Genomic DNA, 23,355 nt, shown 5'->3' with positions numbered 1-23,355 from the left:
GGAATGAGTGTAATAGATTAAATGTTAATGCCTTTCACTCTATTTTATTTGGTCAAAAAGTTTAATGTTGGTAGTTTTACAAGCCCCGTTACATGTAGAACTTTTTGTTAAACATTTACGCAAAGAGGCAATTTATTACGAAGATAAATGTAATGGGAAAATTAATATTAAGTATGTATGAATTGATGATTTGAAATATCAATTTATTGAATCTTTGAATATCAACTCTGATAAATTAAATGATAATGTCAAAATCGCAGGGGAAGTTAATCAGGAATCAATTGATACCTGTACAAAAAAGTTTACTAAAGAATTACAGAATTAGATGGATCCATTTTTCCGAAAGGTTGTTGTAGATGATATATCCGAAAAAACTCCAATTGATGTAATTTTTTTAAAAGATAAGACCATGGATGATAAACCATGGTTTAACGATGAAGTTCGAAAATTTCGTAAACTATACTTGAAAGCATTAAATGATTTTAATAATACCAAAAATGAAAGAACCCATACAGAACTAACCCTTAGCAAAAGACAATATAAATTATTGGAATCTAGATTGAAAAGACAATATTTAAATTACGAGTACGACAGGCTGGAGATTTTACGGAAATACAATCCAAAATGTTTTTATAAAAACTTTGCTAAAAACAAGCCCAATAAACCAAAAATGTCCATGGGGGAAATTTTTGATCACTTTAAGCAAGTAGCAAATTCTGGTAATAGTAATGTTGAGGATGCGATAGATGACGTCATATTCGACGAACTAGATCACCCAATTTCACTCCAGGAAATAACAACATCAATCATTAATCTTAAAAAAAGAAAATCCCACGATCCAGACGGATTGTTAAATGAATGTTTTATTGAGGGAAAATTGTTTTTACTTCCGGTTTTAGATTTACTATTTAATAATATATTAGATTCAGGATGTATCCCAAGTGAATGGTCCTCTGCAATTATTGTACCTGTACATAGAAAAGGTGTCTGTACTGACCCAAATAACTTGAGAGGCATAAGTTTGATAAGTTGTCTATGTAAACTCTTTACCTCTATAATTAATAAACATCTCTTGGACGTATGTACAAAACAAAATATTTTAACTGACGCTCAATTTGGATTTCGTCCTGGAGTTAGTACTGTGGACGCTATCTTTGCTTTGCAATCAATTATTTCAAAAACTTTGTCAGAAAAAAAGAGATTATATTGTTGTTTTGTTGATTTTCGTAAGGCATTTGATTACGTTGATAGGGTAAGTCTGTGGTATAAATTATCAAAGTTGGGCATCAGAGGTAAATTCCTTAAGACAGTTAAGTCCCTTTATTCTTTGGTAAAGTCGTGTGTATTAATTAATGGCAGATGCTCAAATTATTTCACAAACAATGTCGGATTGATGCAAGGCGAAATATTGTCCCCGTTACTTTTTTCTTTATTTGTTAATGATTTTGAAAATAGTTTTATTGAAAACGGTGCCACCAATTACGACTTTGGAGAACTGAGTTTATTCCTACTAGTGTATGCACATGATTTAGTATTAATCTCTGAAACAATCGATGGTCTTCAAAATCTTTTAGATAACTTATATGAATACTCCGATAAATGGAAACTAGAAGTGAATACGGATAAAACCAAGATAGTTGTTTTCAGAAATGGTGGCCGTATAAAAGACAATGAATTCTGGAAATATAATGGCTGTAACATTGATATAGTAGACAATTTTTGTTATCTCAGGGCCCTGTTCAGATTTAATAATAAGTTTACCCATATGGTTAAGCACGTGGCTGATCAGGGTCGTAAAGCACTTTTTGCTTTACGGTCCAAATGCAACCGCTTTCAATTAAATATTAAGACATTGTTAAATCTTTTTGATACATTTGTTGGAAGTGTTTTAAATTACTCTTGTGAAATATGGGGGAGGTATAATTGTACAGTAATAGAAAAGATTCATTTGGAATTTTGTAAAAATATACTTGGTGTTAAGAAATCTACCTGTAATGTTATGGTTTATGTTGAATTAGGTCGATTGCCACTGGCAAATGAGCACATATTTAGGATGATAAAATATTGGTTTAAGTTATTAAGTCATGAAAATTGTATCTTGAATGAAGTTTACAGTTTTTTGTTACTAGAAACTGAAAAAGTTTATCCGAAATCTAATTGGTTAGTATTTGTAAAACAGAAACTTTTTGAGCTTGGATTGGGTTTTATATGGGTGAGGCATACTTCCGACATCAGACTATTACCTTTGATTAAACAGCGTCTAGAGGATAAGGCTAAGCAAACTGAATATCTCTGTGTACTAGATATATTCGAAAATAAGATATTCACTTAATTGGCTTGGCATTATCCTACTGACGGTTCATATGGTTCAAGAATTACAACAATATAAAGACACCAAGTTGAGCTTGAAATCCTTCAGAAAACTCATGTGATCGATCGAAATACGTCTGCACATATTGTACAAATTATACCGACAAAGTTCTCAATAGTAAAATATTTTTTCAACTTATAGTAAATAATAAAAATGAAACATAGAGTTAATAATAATAATATACAGACAATAGTAACAGATACATATTAAATAATTCAATACTTTTATATCCAAACTTACAAGGGCAATGAGTCAGCAGAGTATTTAAAGACTGCAAACAACACGTGACGACTACAGCTGGTCCTGATATTTACACAAAATGATAGTTGAGTTGGGTTTGAGTGCCAAACATAATTTTACAATTAAGGCAGACGATATCTATTCTTGTCCAGTATGTCTGTCATATATTTGTATTTTCTGATGGTAGGTGAATTATTAGGAACATCTGTGTATGTTTTACGAGCCTTGGTGCTGTGTAGACTTACCTGGTATTACAGACAGCTTGAGCTGCGTACGGGACCATTAAAAGACACAGTGAAACCAGTGAATCTGATATCCTAGTCGGGATGTTGACTGTCCTAAAATAGTGCCACTACTGTCGATCACCCAATACACCAGTAAATCTGACTCGTTTGTCCCAAGCGTATGACGAATTCATTGTGTATTACAAATGTAGATGTTCTCTGATCATTTGTTACATATACAAGAAAAATGTATGTTAAGCTTATCGTATATTGTTTGTGTTGTTTACCTTTAACCCACTAAATGTAAGATGTCAATACTTGTTTGATTTTGTATACCTACTGATGCTTTAGCGTTTTCTATTGTGTCCAGCGCATAGGTAGGATTGAGTTGATAATGATCGTATAATATTAACTCTTTATGTTGTAATTAACCAATTACGCAAGTCTTTATTCTATAAATAATCAATAATTCGATACGTTATCTTAAAATCACATTAATTTAGGTGATCAAAGTACTAACGATAGAAGTGACATCATTATGCTTTCTTAGTATAAATCAGTACAAACTTTCTTTTGAATATTCTTTATAAAGGCAATGTTGATGTTATAATCAGCATCGCAGTAGTTGATGCCATTTACTAACTATATATGTCATGGTGTTATATAATCGTTTTTCAGTTGTAGTAAGTGTGTCTGAATTATACAGTGTGTCTGAACCATACAGTGTGTCTGAATTATTCTGTGTGTCTAAAACAATACAGTGTGTCTGAATCATACAGTGTGTCTGAATTATACAGTGTGTCTGAATCATACAGTGTGTCTGAATTATACAGTGTGTCTGAATTATACAGTGTGTCTGAACCATATAGTGTGTCTGAACCATACAGTGTGTCTGAACCATATAGTGTGTCTGAATTATACAGTGTGTCTGAACCATACAGTGTCTGAATTATACAGTGTGTCTGAATTATACAGTGTGTCTGAACCATACAATGTGTCTGAATTATACAGTGTGTCTGAACCATACAATGTGTCTGAATTATACAGTGTGTCTGAATTATACAGTGTGTCTGAATTATACAGTGTGTCTGAACCATACACTGTGTTTGAACCATACCGTGTGTCTGAATTATACAGTGTGTCTGAATTATACAATGTATCTGAATTATACAGTGTGTCTGAACCATACAGTGTGTCTGAATTATACAGTGTGTCTGAATTATACAGTGTGTCTGAATTATACAGTGTGTCTGAATTATACAGTGTGTCTGAATTATACAGTGTGTCTGAACCATACAGTGTGTCTGAATTATACTGTGTGTCTGAACCATACAGTGTGTCTGAATTATACAGTGTGTCTGAACCATACAGTGTGTCTGAACCATACAATGTGTCTGAATTATACAGAGTGTCTGAACCATACAGTGTGTCTGAATCATACAGTGTGTCTGAATTATACAGTGTGTCTGAACTATACAGTGTGTCTGAATTATACAGTGTGTCTGAACCATACAGTGTGACTGAATTATACAGTGTGCCTGAACCATACAGTGTGTCTGAACCATACAGTGTGTCTGAATTATACAGTGTGCCTGAAGCATACAGTGTGTCTGAAGCATACAGTGTGTCTGAACCATATAGTACCGTTATTCCATATCATTACGTATATAAGACATTGAACAATTTCATTCATTCATGGACGGAATTTCATTACATTTCATAAATGGAAGAATTATTTTGATATATTTCATACTTATATGTATTGATGGTCAACATTTACCATAATTTTTAATCAACAAAAAATCAGAACACGGCTGTATTGAATATGATCTACACTCAAATCTCTTTATCTCGATGTCAGTGGTATCAAACAAGTTAACCAAAAAGAGTATCACTTCTGAAAAGCAGGAACACAAATTGATTTAAAAGACTATACCGTTAATGTCTTTTTGTTTGTAATTTTTTAAAGATTGTGTACTGCTGTTTGATGAAAAATAAATATGGCCTTTCCTCTACTGTCTTCAATCAACAACTCAAAACACGAATATCAACGCATGTTTACTGTAGCTTTTTCAATGTTCACGTGTATGCGAAGAAATGCATTTTACAACTGAATTTGGATTCGAGGATATCCATCATTTTCTTATTCTACAAAAGCAAATAGCATTGTGTTGTATAATGTTACTAGTTGCACGTCTTTCCGACACCTATCCATATCATTATAGCCCGTGTCTTACTGACACCTTCCCATGTCATTATAGCCCTTGTCTTACTGACACCTTCCCGTATAATTATAGACCGTGTCTTACTGACACCTTCCCGTATAATTATAGCCCGTGTCTTACTGACACCTTCCCTTATGATTAAATTCCGTGTCTTACTGACACCTTCCCGTATAATTATAGACCGTGTCTTACTGACACCTTCCCATGTCATTATAGCCCTTGTCTTACTGACACCTTCCCATATAATTATAGACCGTACCTTACTGACACCTTCCCGTATAATTATAGCCCGTGTCTTACTGACACCTTCCCGTGTGAGTATGGCCCGTGTCTAACTGACACCTTCCCGTATAATTATAGACCGTGTCTTACTGACACCTTCCCGTATAATTATAGACCGTGTCTTACTGACACCTTCCCGTATAATTATAGACCGTGTCTTACTGACACCTTCCATTATAATTATAGCCGGTGTCTTACTGACACCTTCCCGTATAATTATAGACTGTGTCTTACTGACACCTTCCCGTATAATTATAGACCGTGTCTTACTGACACCTTCCCGTATAATTATAGCCCGGGTCTTACTGACACCTTCCCGTATAATTATAGACCGTATCTTACTGACACCTTCCCGTATAATTATAGCCCGTGTCTAACTGACACATTCCCGTATAATTATAGCCCGTGTCTTACTGACACCTTCCCGTATAATTATAGCCCGTGTCTTACTGACACATTCCCGTATAATTATAGACCGTGTCTTACTGACGCCTTCCCGTTTAATTATAGCCCGTGTACGTCGTACTGACACCTTCCCGTGTGATTATAGCCCATGTCTTACTGACACCTTCCCGTGTGATTATAGCCCATGTCTTACTGACACCTTCCCGTGTGATTATAGCCCGTGTCTTACTGACACCTTCCCGTATAATTATAGCCCGTGTCTTACTGACACATTCCCGTATAATTATAGACCGTGTCTTACTGACACCTTCCCGTGTGATTATAGCCCATGTCTTACTGACACCTTCCCGTATAATTATAGACCGTGTCTTACTGACACCTTCCCGTGTGATTATAGCCCGTGTCTTACTGACACCTTCCCGTATAATTATAGCCCGTGTCGTACTGACACCTTCCCGTGTGATTATAGCCCATGTCTTACTGACACCTTCCCGTGTGAGTATGGCCCGTGTCTTACTGACACCTTCCCGTGTGAGTTTGGCCCGTCTTTCTGACGCCTTCCTTCCCATATGATTAAAGTAGGTATCTAGCCCGTGTCTTTCTGACAAATACCGGTATGATTATAGCCCGTGTCTTTCTGACAAATACCGGTATGATTATAGCCCGTGTCTTTCTGACAAATACCGGTATGATTATAGCCCGTGTCTTTCTGACAAATAACGGTATGATTATAGCCCGTGTCTTTCTGGCGTTCCCGTAAGATTATGGCAAGTGTATTTCTTGTTAAATATGTGCAAGGCGGTAAGCATGTCAGAAGACATCAATGATCCCGAGTCGCATGGTTTCATTGTGTAACACCATAGAAATACAAGTATATGAGTAGACGTCAATTTGTCAGGAAATACGCCCAATATATAATGTTGAATACGAAGAATGATATCGGATACACAAATTTTACAAAGAGTTCCATTTTCCTGCAAACTATTCTGGAACAAGGCTTTTCTTTAGAATTGGTCCTCTCCTCTTCCACCTAAAACAAGTGATATTGCATAATTGTTACGAGTAAGGTATGACTTTGTGTCATCAATGATAATATAAAATAAGGAAATAGAAATCAAAACTTTAATTCAATAATATAGTTAAATTAAATATATTATATTTCCGTCTTTAGTTTGAAAATGATTTGTTATTTAGATGATAATAGTTATTGAAATTTGATACGTTAAACATGTATCGAAGGTAGTTATATTAACAAGAATACCTGATGATATCTTACATTCAGTTTAGCGACTTTCTGTGCTCGCCTCTGAATGACACTGTCTTGGTAATGTGCTACAATAAACGTCATTAGGGCCCAGACTGTGTACAAAAGACAGACCAGCATCCAGGCGTCCACCGCCAAAACGTCCCCGTTATCATCCGATACTACCATCAAACCAACGGTCTGCGTCATCAGCGAGAGCACACACACGACGCATAGCCCCGTACGTGCTGGCACCTGGCGGACATCTATCCAAAGACTTATCCAGGACAAAAACACAACAATGGCACTCGGCAGGTAGATGCGGATCAGGTATACATCAAAATTTTTCGCCAGGAACAAACTCAGCTCAATACAAGGCTGTTCATCTGAAATGTGGAATATCGTGTGCTTACTTCGCTCACATAACAGGTACAAGTCCGGTTTGGAGCTTTAGAGCATACTATCAACAATTTTAGCGAAAACCATAATAATTCCTTCTGAAAAGTTTAGGCATAATACATTCATTCTGCAAGCTATCTTTCAAAATTCATTAATCAAGACAATGCGAGTTATAAACGAATATAACGGCCACATAATACAGATTGGTTGAAAGTGTAACTGGATGTATAAATGAGAATGTTTGTCTCTATTCATGTATTTTGTATCTGTCATGTTTTGTTAATTAATTTGAAAATGAATAAAAAACAAAAACAAAAACAAGAACAAAACAATGCGAGTTAAAGGTGCATTTATGTAAGATTAACCTAGAGGGAAACGGGCAAAATTGACCAATCACGACAGTTTCCATTTAGACCGGAATATCCTTCTTGAAGTGAAAAGAACGATAACTGAAGATATACCATCAATGATAAATGTACCAGCTATTCCTTACAATATTACCCCCCTTGTATTAGCGTCCTTGTATAAATGCGTTACTAATTAACCGGGTAATTCAACATACCTAAAAACAAAGTGTGTGCACATGTGTCGATCGTAATCTCTTCTACCTTGACGTTCGATGAAAATTCTTCCAGCTTTGTGTAACCCTCATCTAGCCAGCTCAGAGATACTTCGTCCTTCGTGAAGGAATCTAAAACAAGACGTAGCTGTACATGAAAGATTTCTGTCTGTATAATTCAAATTTTACGAAGTTGTTCTCGTATATATTTTTGTTGCGCAGGAAATGCACTACAATGGCATTTTTCTTGCATTGGTCAAGACACCTGTAAGAAACGAATAGCTGTTATAAAACTGGTCAATTAACATTTTGATGTAACCCCAAGGAGTTTTTTTAAAGATGAAAGTTACAGTTTCAAAAATCGGGAGTTGTTGTTGGTTTCCCTAATTGAAACGTATATACGTACAGTATACGCTTTCTAGTAATCTCAGTGGATCCAGTAAATACTTTTGCATTTTAATTTAAAAGGTTAATTGATACAGACTTAATTGCTACATATATTAACATAAAATAAAATCAAGCCTGTGGAAATAAAATTATTTTCTTTATCCCAGATATCTAGTCACTTTGGAGCATTGATACCTCATTCTCGTTTTTAAGATCACATACATATGTTTTTGTTATATCATGACGTCTAGACCCGTATACAATGATTATAAAACAAATCGGTAACCATAACAACATTAAAAGATGCAAACAGTGTTTTAAAGCATTTTACCCGTATCAACGGTTATATGTTAACATTCTGGATTGCATTTGCCTATATGTCGTGGATTTTACAGTGATTTGAGCAGTGTAGGAATACAGCTCAAAGTGTTGTCTATTAAAACAATGGCCGTCAGTTACTTTCGGCCTAGATAGCTTTCGAATGCAAGCATTTATTTGCACCACAAAAAATAAAGCAACGTCCCAATTTAAGAGAGTAAAATTTTATAATAAAAAAGATGGACTCAACACAAAATTAATATAAGCGCTATTCTTGATCTATACGAAATTATCAAAGTGTCAATATCGTCACACTCATAGGTGCTCGTTTCCGAATTTTCAGAAATGCTAGACACGACGACGACATTGAAAAGCGTGAGTATCGACATGGTTTCCGGCTGCATATGTATACTGGATTTTAGTTTTTTGGTTATTCACTGATGTTAAAGGCCTACCTTACTTCAAAATCGAGCCCCTGTGAAGTTTAAGATCGTCTGCTAAGTTAGCGACACTGAAGTGACCGATTAGACTGGAATCTATTTCGAAGGAAATATCCTTGGAATCGCTTTCACCTACTGTCAACACGACTTTCATTTAGAATTTAAGAGCTGATATTCTTCTGAAAATAACGTAAATCTAGTCGATAAAAACATAAGTGTTTCCGAGGAGTCAAGTTTATCCAGTGATACCGGTACCCGTTCAACGTCGCATCACTTCCAAAAGATAACCGTATATCCTTGCGCAGAAATTATGCAATTGTGAACAATTTGTGAACATATGAAATACAAAATAAAGCCAAATTTATGCAAAAACCATTTTATGTGTTTGTTTTTAATAACGACATGAAGGACTATTATTCCTTCTGGAAATTTCGGCTGTTCCGGTATTTGAACTTGATGACGTCAGTGATAAGCAAATTTAAACGCGTCTGTAAAATTCTTGATGAACATTGATATAATGATTGAGCTGTTACCAGCTACAGTCGATATGAATACAGTTTGTGTGACAAATAAATATTTCACATTCTATTTATCTGTCACGAAGTGTGTATTCATATCGACTGTATACTACCCTTTGGTAACAGTTCAGTGCTTAAATGTACTACAAATCTGAACTAATTGATATCTTACAGCTTTTGAATCGTACATCACAGCGTTGGTTGCCATGTGGAAACTTGGAGTCAGACGTCGGACATTGAATCTGGACAGTTAATCTGAAAATATCATTCACAGTATGTCAGATAACAATGTCCATCCCATCACTGCCATGAACAGTATAAATATTGGGCTTAGAATCAAATGACCATCGTAAGCAGCATATCAGCGCTTGCTATCACAAGTTGCCATACATAAAAGCAGGTATTGGTTGAACATTATAAAAAAAAAAAAAAAGAGATTTGAAAATGTGTGATACTATTGATAATATACTGTCGTGCCGCCAGAAGACAGAAACAAGATTAAGATTATATACAAAAATGCACAAATCAATGGGGAGAACACGGGTCAGTTATTTCATCATATGTATCAGTATCACGATAACAAATTTCAAATAATACTTCAAGTACCTGTTACTTTTGAGAACCGTTCCGTTAGGTTGAATCCTCACAAAAACATTAGGTAGAACGATGTCATGCTGTGTTGACGACACAGCGCCCTCTGGATACACATCCGGGCTCCACAAAAATCCATGGTTTCGATAGGTCAAGGCTGCCGTGGCCTGTCCCGAGGGTAATGATGACTCATTAAAACACAACCGAGAGTCATCCCACATTTGTAGAAGGTGGATAGTTAACATAATATCCTGCAAATAATAAACGAAATCATCGCTTAATGTGAACACACATACTCTCATACATTCATACATAGGTAATAAGGTTTTTTTTAAGTACATGCAATAAATTATGTTGAGAAAAGTGTGGATGGGGATGTCAGTGTTGTTATAACCTTAGGAAAGGGGAGGGTCATAACTGTGATTCATGGGTAATATAATTACATGTAAGAGGGGGTTTTCAGTTCTGATTTACACTGAAGAAAGGAGGGGGGGGGGGGGGGGGGGGGGGGGGGGTGATGTACGGGTAATAAGAGTGGATTTCATACTGTACAGGTGTATTACAAAGGGGAATGGTGATTTTCAATACGCTGTCATACCTGTTTAGGCAAAGAAGTTTTCAGTTCTCGGTGAAAAGGGGAGGGGGTTCAATGTGGTAATACGCGGGTAATAAGAAGTGTTTTCATCAGTACTGTATAACGGTGGGTGGGTAATACGACGAGTTTTAATAGTGTGTGATACGTCTGAAATACGAGGGGTTTTAGTACCGTGTGATAGTCTGAAATACGAGGGGTTTTAGTACTGTGTGATACAGTACGTCCAAAATACGAGGGGTTTTAGTACCATGTGATACGTCTGAAATACGACGGGTTTTAGTACTGTGTGATACGTCTGAAATACGAGGGGGTTTTAGTACTGTGTGATACGTCCAAAATACGAGGGGTTTTAGTACTGTGTGATACGTCTGAAATACGACGGGGTTTAGTAATGTGTGATACGTCTGAAATACGAGGGTTTTTCGTACTGTGTGATACGTCTGAAATACGAGGGGTTTAGTACTGTGTGATACGTCTGAAATACGACGGGGTTTTAGTACTGCGTGATACGTCTGAAATACGAGGGGGTTTAGTACTATGTGATACGTCTGAAATACGACGGGTTTTAGTACTGTGTGATACGTCTGAAATACGAGGGGTTTTAGGACTGTGTGATACGTCTGAAATACGAGGGGTGTCCAGTTTTGCTTGTATACATATACACTTCAATGACTTCTGCAACTTGCGCTCTGACTGTGATGAGATATAAGTCATTAGGTTTACTCACGGACACACCTATACTTTTCACTTGTGAAATTCCGACTTTGAGACTGACATCTATGCTTTGGCCTGCAATGAAGAAAACAGAGAAACTGGCTTCATGTTAGTTCACATACATGTATACTAGCAGAAAAAAGATACTAAAGTTCGGTTTTTCTAATATAAGTTTGAGTTTTTTTCGAAGCAACTGTACAGGAAAATGCTGCGATTGGGTAGGGCGATATTGCTCTGATGATGCTGGGGCACTCGCAACGTCATAACACCAAGCAATATAGTGTACATAAGACATCAATATCCTATTGAGTTGGACGTCTCAGAACCACAAGACGATTGGGTGACCGCCCCAGTGACGCCCTCGCATTATGTCGCGAGATCAATATAGAGGCATATGTCTCTCGCCCTCCTGAACCGATTTCAGACCACGACTGAGAGCGCACGTTACGCTGTCGGCGGTCATTGCCAGCCAGTGTGTCCAAGGAATCGGTTGCGGGTGTTTCATTTAAGGCCATGATGTCCCTATATAGGTCCGTCACTTACGCAGAGGCGACGTCAACGTCAAATACAGTGGTTGCTTGCACATGCACCTAATTGGTTTCGTTTGACCCATTAGACACGCGTGTTGTTCACTGACGAGCCGCGCTTTACACTTTATATCGATGTCGTGATGAGCGATATTCTGACGATCAATTAACGGAAAGCGACAAATTTGGGAGGGGTGTGTGTGTCTGTTATGGCATGTGCAGGGATATCTCAAGGCGTGAAAACACTTCTCGTGGTTTTCAAAGGAAATCTTAGAGGTAAGATCAGGTCTTGCGACCACACGTTCTTCCCATCATTTATCAAGTAACCTTAAGATGAAACAGGACAACGTGATGTCCCATGTTTCTAGGGATTGTAGTGACTTTCTAGCTCAAAACAACGTTCCAGTTCTTGATTGGTCACCATTTAGTCTAGATATGTCCTCAGTCGAGCATTTGTGGTGGGGCGAGCTAGACAGGAGAGATTTGGGCGTGGAATATTATCATCAAAGGACAATAAACATCATAATGGGGTCACATTTAAGGAGAGTAAGAGCTTCGACTGATGCCAGGGGTGGCACACTTACTACTGATATCGATCAGGAAACAGCATAAGATACCCTTGTTTGAACGGTATACACGCAGACACCGTCTGTGATAGGACAACAAAAATCCTCAAAATGCATTAAGTAATGACGAAATAATCGAGAACGAACACCATGGACACATCATCATAGAATCTTGTAAAAACAGTTACTATCGAAAATAAACTTGTAGTAATAGTAAATAGAAATAGTAAATATGGATGTCATTTAATTGTACTCTTTTCTGTAGGTATATACATACACGATTTGACGTTACTGATCATGTTACTAATGTAATCAGACGAAAGACGCGTTGTAAAATGGGAAAAAAATCGAAAAAAAATTTTGATGATAAAACGGCTAATGGACTTTGGTGCAATCCATGTATGGTTTTATGAACAAAAGATAAACACATTCTGGCGTACTAAAGCCAGGTGAATAGAATGTACACCGTCAAACGATATATTGATCGAAAGTAGACTGTCAATTGTATAGAAACTTACATGAATTTTCCTGTAATGAAATGAACCCTAGACATTTTTATTTGTGCGAGCTTGGCGAGCTAAACATAAATCTTCGAGACGAGTTCTTGCGCTTACCTGTTGCAGACCATGGCGGGTTGTAGAAGCTGTACGACTGCTGGGCAATCCGCTCGTTCAGTGTGTCCCAACTAAAAAAATCAAACCAAACCAATCTTAGTAGGATGTGAAATTGTTTTATATTAAGCATGTTGTATCTAACATATCAACATGAAATATGTCACATGACTCTCACATGACAAAGTCTTTGATGATCTTTTGGACATGCACATTTGTTTGCTTCAATTCCGACGATAACCCCCGCAAAGCTGGGCATACGGCAAGTTGACCATAGTACATTATTATACCATCTGCATAGGTCAGTCCCAGGTTTGCGAGTGACATGGAAAAGACATGTAACATTTATGCTCGCACACTCACACCTTCAACCAATCAAAATTCATTCGCGATAAGGACAAATATACAACTATACCTAATTATCACCGTTTCCTGGAACCACATCACACCAAAGATATGACAGTGCAACAAGACTGCGGACACTGTACACGTACATATAGATATATAGACACGGGTCACTTAATACAACACTTACCCTACATGCGTATTCTATATGTAATATACACACAAGTACCACACACAGTGTTCATCATACGAAACAACTTGGTTATACATAACTTCTCAAATCTAATTATATCTACATGTATAATCACGGAATATATAAGGATGACGCTAAGATAATTATCAAATTAAAGTTTCTAATTAACATTTATCACATATTCTACGTACATGTAGAGAAACATGTATAGCTAATACGTATTAAAGCGAGATGTCGTTCCTATCGAAAACGAAAGTTGTAATCAATTAGATAACTCATCCAGCATCTCTTCAAACAATGTTTTGTCCCATGCGTTGGGGGCCGCGGTGGCCGAGTGGTTTAGGTGTCCTGACACATTATCACTTTCCCTGCACCTCTGGGTTGCGAGTAATAACACCGTAGGTCGGTGGTTTTTCTCTCGGTACTCCGGCTTTCCTCCACCACCAAAACCAGGCACGTCCTTAACATGACCCTGGCTGCTAATAGGACGTTCAACGAAATAAACCAAACGTTCAAAAGGCGTCTAAATTTTGGATCTTTTCTTTTCATTCTTAACAACTTTCTCTTCGTAATGGCTACTGATCCTAATGACAATGCCTCAATTTTGGCCTTTAGTTGAGCGTTCGCCCCTGTGAGGAAAGCATTGCGTTCCATCTTCTGACAGAGAAATGCCAGAGCCTACAATAATGGTAGCTGCTACTCTCAAAAGGTGTCCTGCTTAGTGTCTTCGGCAGTATGCTTCAGTGAGGTAGCACTATAAAGTCGGCTTCAGGTTCGCGCTATCACAAGGAGACACACATAAATACATGTAAACCAAAGCCCCTCAAAATACACACATGCATTAAACGCATGCATCTAACGTTCAGATGAGGCCATTCGTAAATGATTATAGGTGCTGAAAGGACATTAAACAAACAAAACTTGTTATCAATATTACCGGACTACAAACTGTGCATTTGAACTTTCACAAACGTTTCCTTTGTCAGGCAAAGAGAAATGATCGATATATTTTTGACGACCGTGAAGTTGTAGGGCGACATGACGATTGTTTATAGTGTCGAACGGTATCATTCAAACTGTTTATTTCACATTTATTGGTGTCTTTTTTCGAACCATATTCATATTAAACTGATAAATCACATGTTACGAGATTGTTTCACAAGTATAGACTTCACTCAATTACCCCATCAAACCACGTTTTTACAAAAATATATACTTTTCCTGTCTTCAGAGGGTCATCATAATTATAACAGTAGGTTATTTGTGAAAAAAAAAACAACTTTGAATCGCCTGTACTCCTTCTCCATACAAGTCGATGTCTGTTACACGACCTCGCACATGATATGAAAAGTAAATATTGAACTCTCCAACATTTACTTACTCCATAAAATCGACAGACTACCAGTAAGTGATCTAACACGTGTAACGTTTATTATTATTAAAGTCACAGGATGAAACATATATTTACATATGTATATATGTCTAGTTTTAAGGAAAACTATCAACAAGCTGAATAAATCATTTTGAAAATATTTTATCTTGTTTGTTTTCACTTTCATAATTCTACTTAAGGAGATATTAACGATTGCATTCCGTCAACAGTTTATCATTGTATCGATGTTAATAACCTATTGAATTTCAACATACAGATATACTGTATGTATGAAAATTGCATTTCTCGCGTAATATGCCAAGTAAAAGAAAGTTGTATAGTTATGAGATTATTACACATTATATCAATTAAAACCCGACTATTTGTTGTGAAGAAATATCGAATACGATTTATTCTTACACTGAACCTTCACATATGCATATGACTTTTATTGCCAAGAAAACATTTTTCTGTAACGGTTTGTCTCAACACTCGCCGGTGTGTACAGATCGTACCGCACACTGTGGATGCTATCTTCAGATGCTCCTTCTTCGTTAGAGATAATATCAGGAAATTGTACTCGCGGCAGAGGCTTAATTTTTTTGCAAACGTTTCAACTTGGAAACACTTTTACCTTGCAAATTTAATCGCCTGCCCAGCGGCTAACAATTGTCCGCCCATGGACGCACCTAACAACAAATTATATCTCTTATGAATAAATTATCAGCAAAACTACGCCAGCGTCGACATATCTATCTATAATGCTGTTGATATCTACATATTGTATCTTGGTTTATTGGGAAGGTAATACTTGTTACTCATTGTTCTATATGATATGTATGGTGGCATATTTCTGCCATCGAGTTGCCGAGTTACGACATAAAGATGTCGACATATTTCCGAGAAGATGTCGACATCATAAAGAAATATGTCGACATAAACCGAAAAATATGTCGACTTATTAGCTTAATTGCTGAGATAATAACGTCGTGATAATTATCTAGGAAGTCGAAAACTCGGCTTTATATCGCACGGTGGCATATTTCTGCCAGCCACTTCCTAGATAATTATCACGTCAATATTATCTCGGTAAGTACACTATTAAGTCGACATATTTTTCGGTTTATGTCGACATATTTCTTTATGATGTCGACATCTAGTCTGAAATATGTCGACATATTTAAGTCGTAACTCGGCAACTCGATGGTAGAAATATGCCACCATAGATATGCAGTAAAGTCCAGGATAACAGATACTATTCCTCCGCATCATATTCCGTCGTTATATGACATGCTTGACAACCCAACGTGTGCCCATCAATGTTATAGCTTTGATCTTTAAGTAGATTGATCATGATACACACATTGTCGCATGTTACAAATGTTTGCAATATTGATTTCCCAGTTAACAGCTTATTAGTAAATATGTCAGGGAGGATAATTGATTTGTTAACGGTTGTAACCTGCATGTACAATAAAGTGCAAGTACTCATATGGGAAAAGCATGTCAATTAGCTTCACAGAAATGGAAGCGAATAATTTGTATCTGGAGGCTTGACACGAAGTTTAAAGCAGTAGTGCCAATAACATGTCGACATCTCTATTTATCATTAATTAACACAGGACAATAACAACGTAAACCCATGGGTCTCGTTAACATAGATATATGAGTGGGAATTTGCTCTGTTAAATTTCTGTGAAATAGATAGTTTTCAATAAAAATGTATCCGTCTGAATCATACCTAGTTCAGTGCTTGGTAAACTAAGTGTTACATGTTTGGTAATCCGATGTTTAATGTTTTGAAATCTATTTTATTATGGGTCTTTCGCACATTCCTTTCCTGGTAATATAATATCAAAATGAATAAGATTTAAAGTAATGCAAAATACCAGCCACACCGTAACAACATGGAAGGAAAATATGTTCTCAAACGAAATCAGTGTTCTATCATATGGGATATGTTATTTGTTTGTCATTGTTTCACTTCACTGGAACGTGTTTGAACAATCGATTCACACCTCATGTCCAACAAACAAAATCGACATGGAACTAAATTTTCGAACAGTAAAGATCAAAAGGTCTGTGTGTAAACAGTCGATGAGTAAAGTTAATGTACCTTAAATTGACGTGTTACCAAGCACTGTCTCTTTCCGTATACACAATACTGTACGTGAAGATGGGAGTTAACAATGAACACAATTTCCCGAAATGTATTGCTAATAAGCGACACATATACAACGTGTATTAAATCACTTGAACTCTTAGGGTCTGCAGTCTCTTTTAACATTGGCCGTTTATTTCTATTATCACTTACAGCATGACAGGACACGAGGATTACGACCGAGTTGTACTAAATTGTATGACATTTCCCCTACCATTAATGTTCCTTTATCGATAGCTATCCCCCTGTCTCCTCTACCTGTTATATTTACATGACCCACGTGGTCGTGGCCCTATCCGGATATTACCTTTATGTGTATTGCTGATGTCGTTGTACGTTTCCAAGGGTCTCTATGTGAATCTTTACTTTTGTTTATTTTTTCCCCTCGTTTTATCGATTTTCAGTTGGAATTATGATAATAATTATGCAATCCTTTCTGTCCACTGCTGACTAGAAATTTTCAAGACACTTCACCAATTCCATAAATTAATTTCCATCTAAACCTAGAGGTGTCATGTGTATAATGTATATCGCTTCTACTATCATAACGGAAACACAGAGAATACCGACATAATAACGGGCCTGTAATTCTAACTCATAAAACGAGGGCACAATCCGAACAAAAATAGATAAATGAATAAGATTATTGCATTTTTGCCAGTGAAATATAGACATTGATCAAACTAATAAATTTTTTAGTGAAAATATAAGTCATTGTTTTTGACCAATCAGAGCGAACGTTTGTATTCGCCTTATTGAAACTTGCCGATTTTTCCAATCGAAACGAAGATAGATAAATAGGGTATTTTGCTGTATTTCTGAAATATTCAGATTCGATTTTGGCAAAATACTCACTTGCCGTTCGCTATTAATGCACAGATTCTATGATAACAGCAGAACACGCTTGAATTGCGTTGATAATTCCTTTCAAAATGGCGCCGTCAACTTGACGTGAAGTAACGTAATACGATGACGTCATGAATGATGTAACTGATTCCCACACTTTTTGACACTATTAATTTTTCGATGTTTTAATTTTGTTTTTAAGTATATGCAGATGATGAAGAATTCAATAAAAAGAAAATTGAATGGTTTCCAGTTTAACATATATTTCACTCGTATGACAGAATGTTTCGATCTTTTCCACTCGTGCTTCGCAAACCATTCAATATCCTCTGTATATAGATTATATCTTAGTTCGCGTATAAAACCATAATTAATTTTGTAGAATTTTTAGACAATGACACAAGCGTTCAATCAGAAATGCTTCGGTATAACGTCCACTTTTTTCTAATTTGTTTATCCATACATCTACGGCTTGTTGAACGCCTCCACCTAAATAGCATTCACATAGTTCACAGTTAATCGTTAGGGACAGTAATACAAGGTACGTCAGTCACACAATGTTTTCATCATGATTCGCATGTATTCATACCATGGGGTGGTAAGCACTTTAGTAGTGAGCCCATCATTTTGTGATATATCCATAGTGCTCCTGACAAAATATACCAAACAAAATGTTCTGGCAGACATAACTGACTGTAATGTCCATGTCTGATATATTCGTATAGGTTTTTCAACCTCACCTCTTTACATACGTGGTTTCTTACGCCATCTTACTCGACCTGATGCCTCTTCAGCGTCCCGACGACGTTTTCGGCAGTGCCCCTTAGATGTGCATAATGTAGGTTTCATTAAGGTCAATCTTACTATATTGTTACGTCCTGGTTTTCGTTTTAGGGTTATTGTATATATTTGTAACTCCCACTGAAACATTCTTACAATTGTCAACTCGCCTCTTCGTCAGAAAGGGCGTTGCTATGGTTATACATTTATATATATGTTATCTAGTAACGCATGTGCCCGTTTTCCTCCCGATCATACCACTAACTTAGCTGAGCCGCTAATAAATCGTATATGATGAAGGTGAAGGTAGTTGATATTTTGAATATTTAAGAAACCTATCGAACAGTTAGATATTAGTAATTGGTATATTTTATACGGACGTAAATCACCAGAAAGTATCTGAGATAAAATTCTACAGGTCACAGACAAGGTATTTAATTACTAATTCTAATCAACACATAACGATAATTGTGTAGGAGTAGCCGTCTCAGGGAAACGTTATCATTAATTCTATATCAGATGCTTTATCAACTATCCCGCTCGGATCAGGCCCGCATCTTGTGATTTTACCACACTTCTACAACACTTTCTACCATTCCATTCTAACATAAGTTTATTAAATTAGGCAGAAGGATGTACATGTGACTTATGCATGCATTGTTATGTCATTACGTAACGCAACAACGTACATTATGTACATGTAGACAGTTTTCTGCAAACGCAAGTGCTGGCAATTAACCCAGCTCGCCACTTTCATCTCTCCTACAGAATACCTCTGGGAGTGAATAATATCTCGCAGTTTTTTTTTATCTATTCTTATCCTTGGTCAATATGATACCTAGCCTCTGCTCCTCGATCCATCAGATATCATAATGATCGCTAGGTCATGTAAAGAAAAGCCGAACCCCCCCCCCCCCCCCCCCCTTTATATCCGAAAATGCAGACAATAATAGTCCCGAAATGCAGACAATAATAGTCCCTGGGCTTTCTTCGGTGTTTTTAGCGCGACAACGTGTCCTTCAATGAGGTTATGGAACCACAGTAATACCCAAACATGTCCGCATTTAAAATTTTAATTAAAAAATCAAGGAAAATCATCTGAAACTTTGAAAAGAATCATGAATTGTTTCTTTTTCTGCTTCAATTTTCATTTTTAAAACGCTGATGGTAATACTTATATATACTGTTTTTTTTAAACAGCAATACCCTTGTAATAAAATGTTTCAAAATGAAAGCTTTCCGATTCCCTTTAACTGAAATGTTCAGCCTCCACAAATAATGATAACAGAACGATTTCAATGGCATCAAACTAGCTCATTTACTTGATGAATCTAATTTAAGCCATCCTTGCAATGAGAGTTTGAAAGAGTGGCTTCAATGGCTTACTTAGACTCATTGTCAGCTATTGCAACTAGCATTCGGTTACCGAAAGTATTGATGGACGTTTTATGTTCTTTTGATGTTTTAGATATAGCATATCCACGGGCAGGCCTTTGAGCACTACCGAACATTTAAACCGTTCGATAACCCAATCAAGTTCAGTATTGTTTATAACTAGGAGGAGACTGAGTTTCTAAAAGGTTTCTGGGGTGGCCTTCCTAAACTGACATAGTACATGTACCTTTCTAATTCTATTATTTTATTGTATAAAACATTTATATTTCATGAAGCATATTGAACGAATTAATATACGAGATAAGTAATAATCTGACCAAATCTAAACTTGTGGTATTATCAATATCAACTGCAATATCAATTTACACTCGTCTGTATTCAGGTAGACAACACCAGACATAAATGTTCGCCGACCAAATTTGCAGAAATTTGAAAATAGTTACTGAAGTTTACGGATCTATTAAACATATAGATGCACGGGACTAACAGTGAGGTACATATATAAAACACAAGTTAAAACAGGGTAAATATTTTCTGTTTTATTCATAACACCACGGATACAGTCACAGTCAGATGCACGGAATTTCATATCTTGACGATCGTAACCATGTTATAATGTAAACACAAGTCATACTAATGAGACTAATTATCTAAAAAGTCAATCATGGGAAATCAATTATATATAACAATCAAGTAACGGTATTTCAATGGGAGCTTTGGAATTGGCAGTTTTTACCTACCACACGTTATCGGGTATGTCTATCAGCAGCCGACATATATCATAGAGAGGGGTAATCCAGGCAATGGCGTGTACATTAAACCAACTGTGACATGTAAACACGGTTTGTGGAAGAGGCAGATATTTACTCTGAAGGTTAAAGTTAATGACTTGGATAATGAAATCACTAGTTATTATTATCTGTCAAGCAAGATGCGATGTATACATTAGTCGGCATATACTGTTCCAATGATATGATTAATGTTTAACGGTGGCTTTCGGTTGTGTGTCTCTTGCTAAATCATGAGACGTCCTTGTTGTGTGTTTGACATGGTGTATAGCCTGCTTTTCAAACATGATACATAGCTGATGTATCTGACAATAAGAAGGATGGTTTGCATGGTCATTGTATCCTACACTAAGCTACATGCTGAAAAAAAGTGTCATCCAATATTTTAAGAGTAGTGTCTGTATCTTATGACAATGGATATGATAGTAACATTACAAAGTTTGAACAATCAAAACAGTAGTGACACTTCTGGGCATTATAAACAAGTAACAACCCTTACCCTAGCGTCCCATTGATGCCAGTAGTGATCAATCGACCTAGATGCTCCATATATACATTTGATATGAATATGTACATCCCTAAATACCTGTATATAATAACTCACAATCTAAATATCCTATTTTACTAGACATACTAGAAAATAAGTTGTATATAATAACTCGCAATCTAAATATCCTATTTTACTAGATATATTCGGAAATAAGCTATAAAGCATATGGACTTTATGGGCATCATCCTCAAGAAAATCAATTTATGTTTGTTATTGACGGTTTCATAGGGTTGAAGCATTATAAAAGCATGTAGACACGTATTTTAGTTTGAAATCCTCCAGAAAACTCTTGCGATCGATATGCACACATCTCCGCATATTATCCAAATCATATCGATACAGGTCTTAACAAGAGAATATATATAGCTTACAGTATATACGAAAACGTGTATATAGGAAAAAAGTAATAGATATAAATAGAAAGTGATATTATAATTTGAACCCGAAGTTAAAAAAGAGCAATAAGTCAGCAGGGTATTAAAAGATTGTAAACAACACGTGACGACTACAGCTGGTCCTGATATTTACACAAAATGATAGTTGAATTGGGTTTGAGTGCCAAACATAATTTTACAATTTAGGCATACTATATATATTCTTGTCCAGTGTGCCTGTCAGATATTTGTATTTTCTGATGGTAGGTGAATTATTAGGAACATCTGTGTATGTTTTACGAGCCTTGGTGCTGTGTAGACTTACCTGGTATTACAGACAGCTTGAGCTGTGTACGGGACTAGTAAAAGACACAGTAAAAGCCAGGAATCCACCATCCTAACGTAATCCGTGACGACGACTGTTCTAAAATAGCACCACTACTGTCGAGCATCCGGTAAAATCAGTGAACCTGACTCGCTCTGTCGCTAGCGTATTACGAATTTATTGTGTACATACAAATGTAGACAATCCATGACCGTTTATTTTCACATAGATATGTATGGAAGCATATTGCTGCAATTTACTTTAGGCATGTGTGTTGCATATATGTTCATTAAGCTTATCGTACATTGTATGTGTTGTATACTGGTCTGTTTATCGTAGTAATAGTAAGTTATCAATACCCGTTTTATTTTGTATATTTATAGATGCCTTAGAGGTTTCCATCCGTAGAAAAGTCTTTTCAAATGATTGTGTTTCTACTGCACTGTACTTCACTTTGATATTAACTCAAAGCTCATAAAACTTAAATAAAAATGACAAAATATTACATATTTTCACTGGGAACAAAGATTGAGTGAAAATACGTGATAACTCATCTCCATGATCTATAAAGTGATCCTGCTTAAGGTTTATGACCGCACTTTCAATAAATGCTACTTGCTATTGAAATGGGTTGTACAAACACCAGGGAAATTAGCTTTTGTTTAACATGTGTTTCTTTTGGAAATGGAACACTCTTGTATTCACAAAGGCTTACAAACTCTTCCTGATAAACCGAACTGGTTGGTTCCTTTGCAGCAGGAATATGTAGAAACTTTTCAAAAATGTATCTCAGAACAAGAAACAGGTACGAAATTATACTTTTTTATGTGTAACCATATGACATTTGAAAAGGTACTCCTATACTTAGATTTAAAAAAAAATACGTTTTAGATTTTAACTTTCAGTGTTGCAAATTCACCTATCTTATATAACAACAGACAGTTTCAGAGGGGGTAGGTACATGCGTCAATGATTGCTTGGTATTTATAATCAATACTCAGGTAAAATATT

At 36.3% G+C, this 23,355-nt stretch overlaps 1 protein-coding gene across 4 annotated transcripts; it reads right to left on the bottom strand.

Moving 5' to 3' along the window:
* Positions 1–2,577: 2,577 nt before the first annotated feature.
* LOC117339509 (glycine receptor subunit alpha-2-like) lies at positions 2,578–22,502 on the bottom strand. Of its 4 annotated transcripts, XM_033901154.1 has the most exons (10): positions 22,345–22,502; positions 13,219–13,289; positions 11,525–11,586; positions 10,218–10,453; positions 9,784–9,866; positions 7,952–8,080; positions 7,009–7,376; positions 5,403–6,777; positions 5,295–5,330; positions 2,578–5,222 (listed from the first exon to the last, which is right to left on the bottom strand). In XM_033901154.1, the coding sequence occupies exons 1-8, from the start codon at positions 22,413–22,415 to the stop codon at positions 6,634–6,636; spliced, it is 1,164 nt and encodes a 387-aa protein (XP_033757045.1). In that variant the 5' UTR covers positions 22,416–22,502; the 3' UTR covers positions 2,578–5,222; positions 5,295–5,330; positions 5,403–6,633. The 4 variants fall into 4 exon arrangements, with proteins under 4 accessions (XP_033757045.1, XP_033757043.1, XP_033757044.1 ...); XM_033901152.1 differs by having other exon boundaries at positions 5,295–6,777; XM_033901153.1 differs by lacking the exon at positions 5,295–5,330 and having other exon boundaries at positions 2,578–5,258.
* Positions 22,503–23,355: the final 853 nt, after the last annotated feature.

This window comes from Pecten maximus, chromosome 12, assembly GCF_902652985.1.
Source record: "Pecten maximus chromosome 12, xPecMax1.1, whole genome shotgun sequence".
Taxonomy (NCBI): domain Eukaryota; kingdom Metazoa; phylum Mollusca; class Bivalvia; order Pectinida; family Pectinidae; genus Pecten; species Pecten maximus.
This window is presented reverse-complemented; position numbering and strand designations above follow the sequence as displayed.

Bases quoted from the DNA above. Each gene is read 5' to 3' on its own strand.
- LOC117339509 (XM_033901152.1), bottom strand. From the start codon at position 22,415: ATGGTGGATTCCTGGCTTTTACTGTGTCTTTTACTAGTCCCGTACACA. The intron at 10,454-11,524 runs GTGAGTAAACCT...TATTATTTGCAG, and splicing joins TGAAAAGTATAGGTGTGTCC to GATATTATGTTAACTATCCA. The intron at 7,377-7,951 runs GTATGTTGAATT...TCCACATTTCAG, and splicing joins TGCACACACTTTGTTTTTAG to ATGAACAGCCTTGTATTGAG.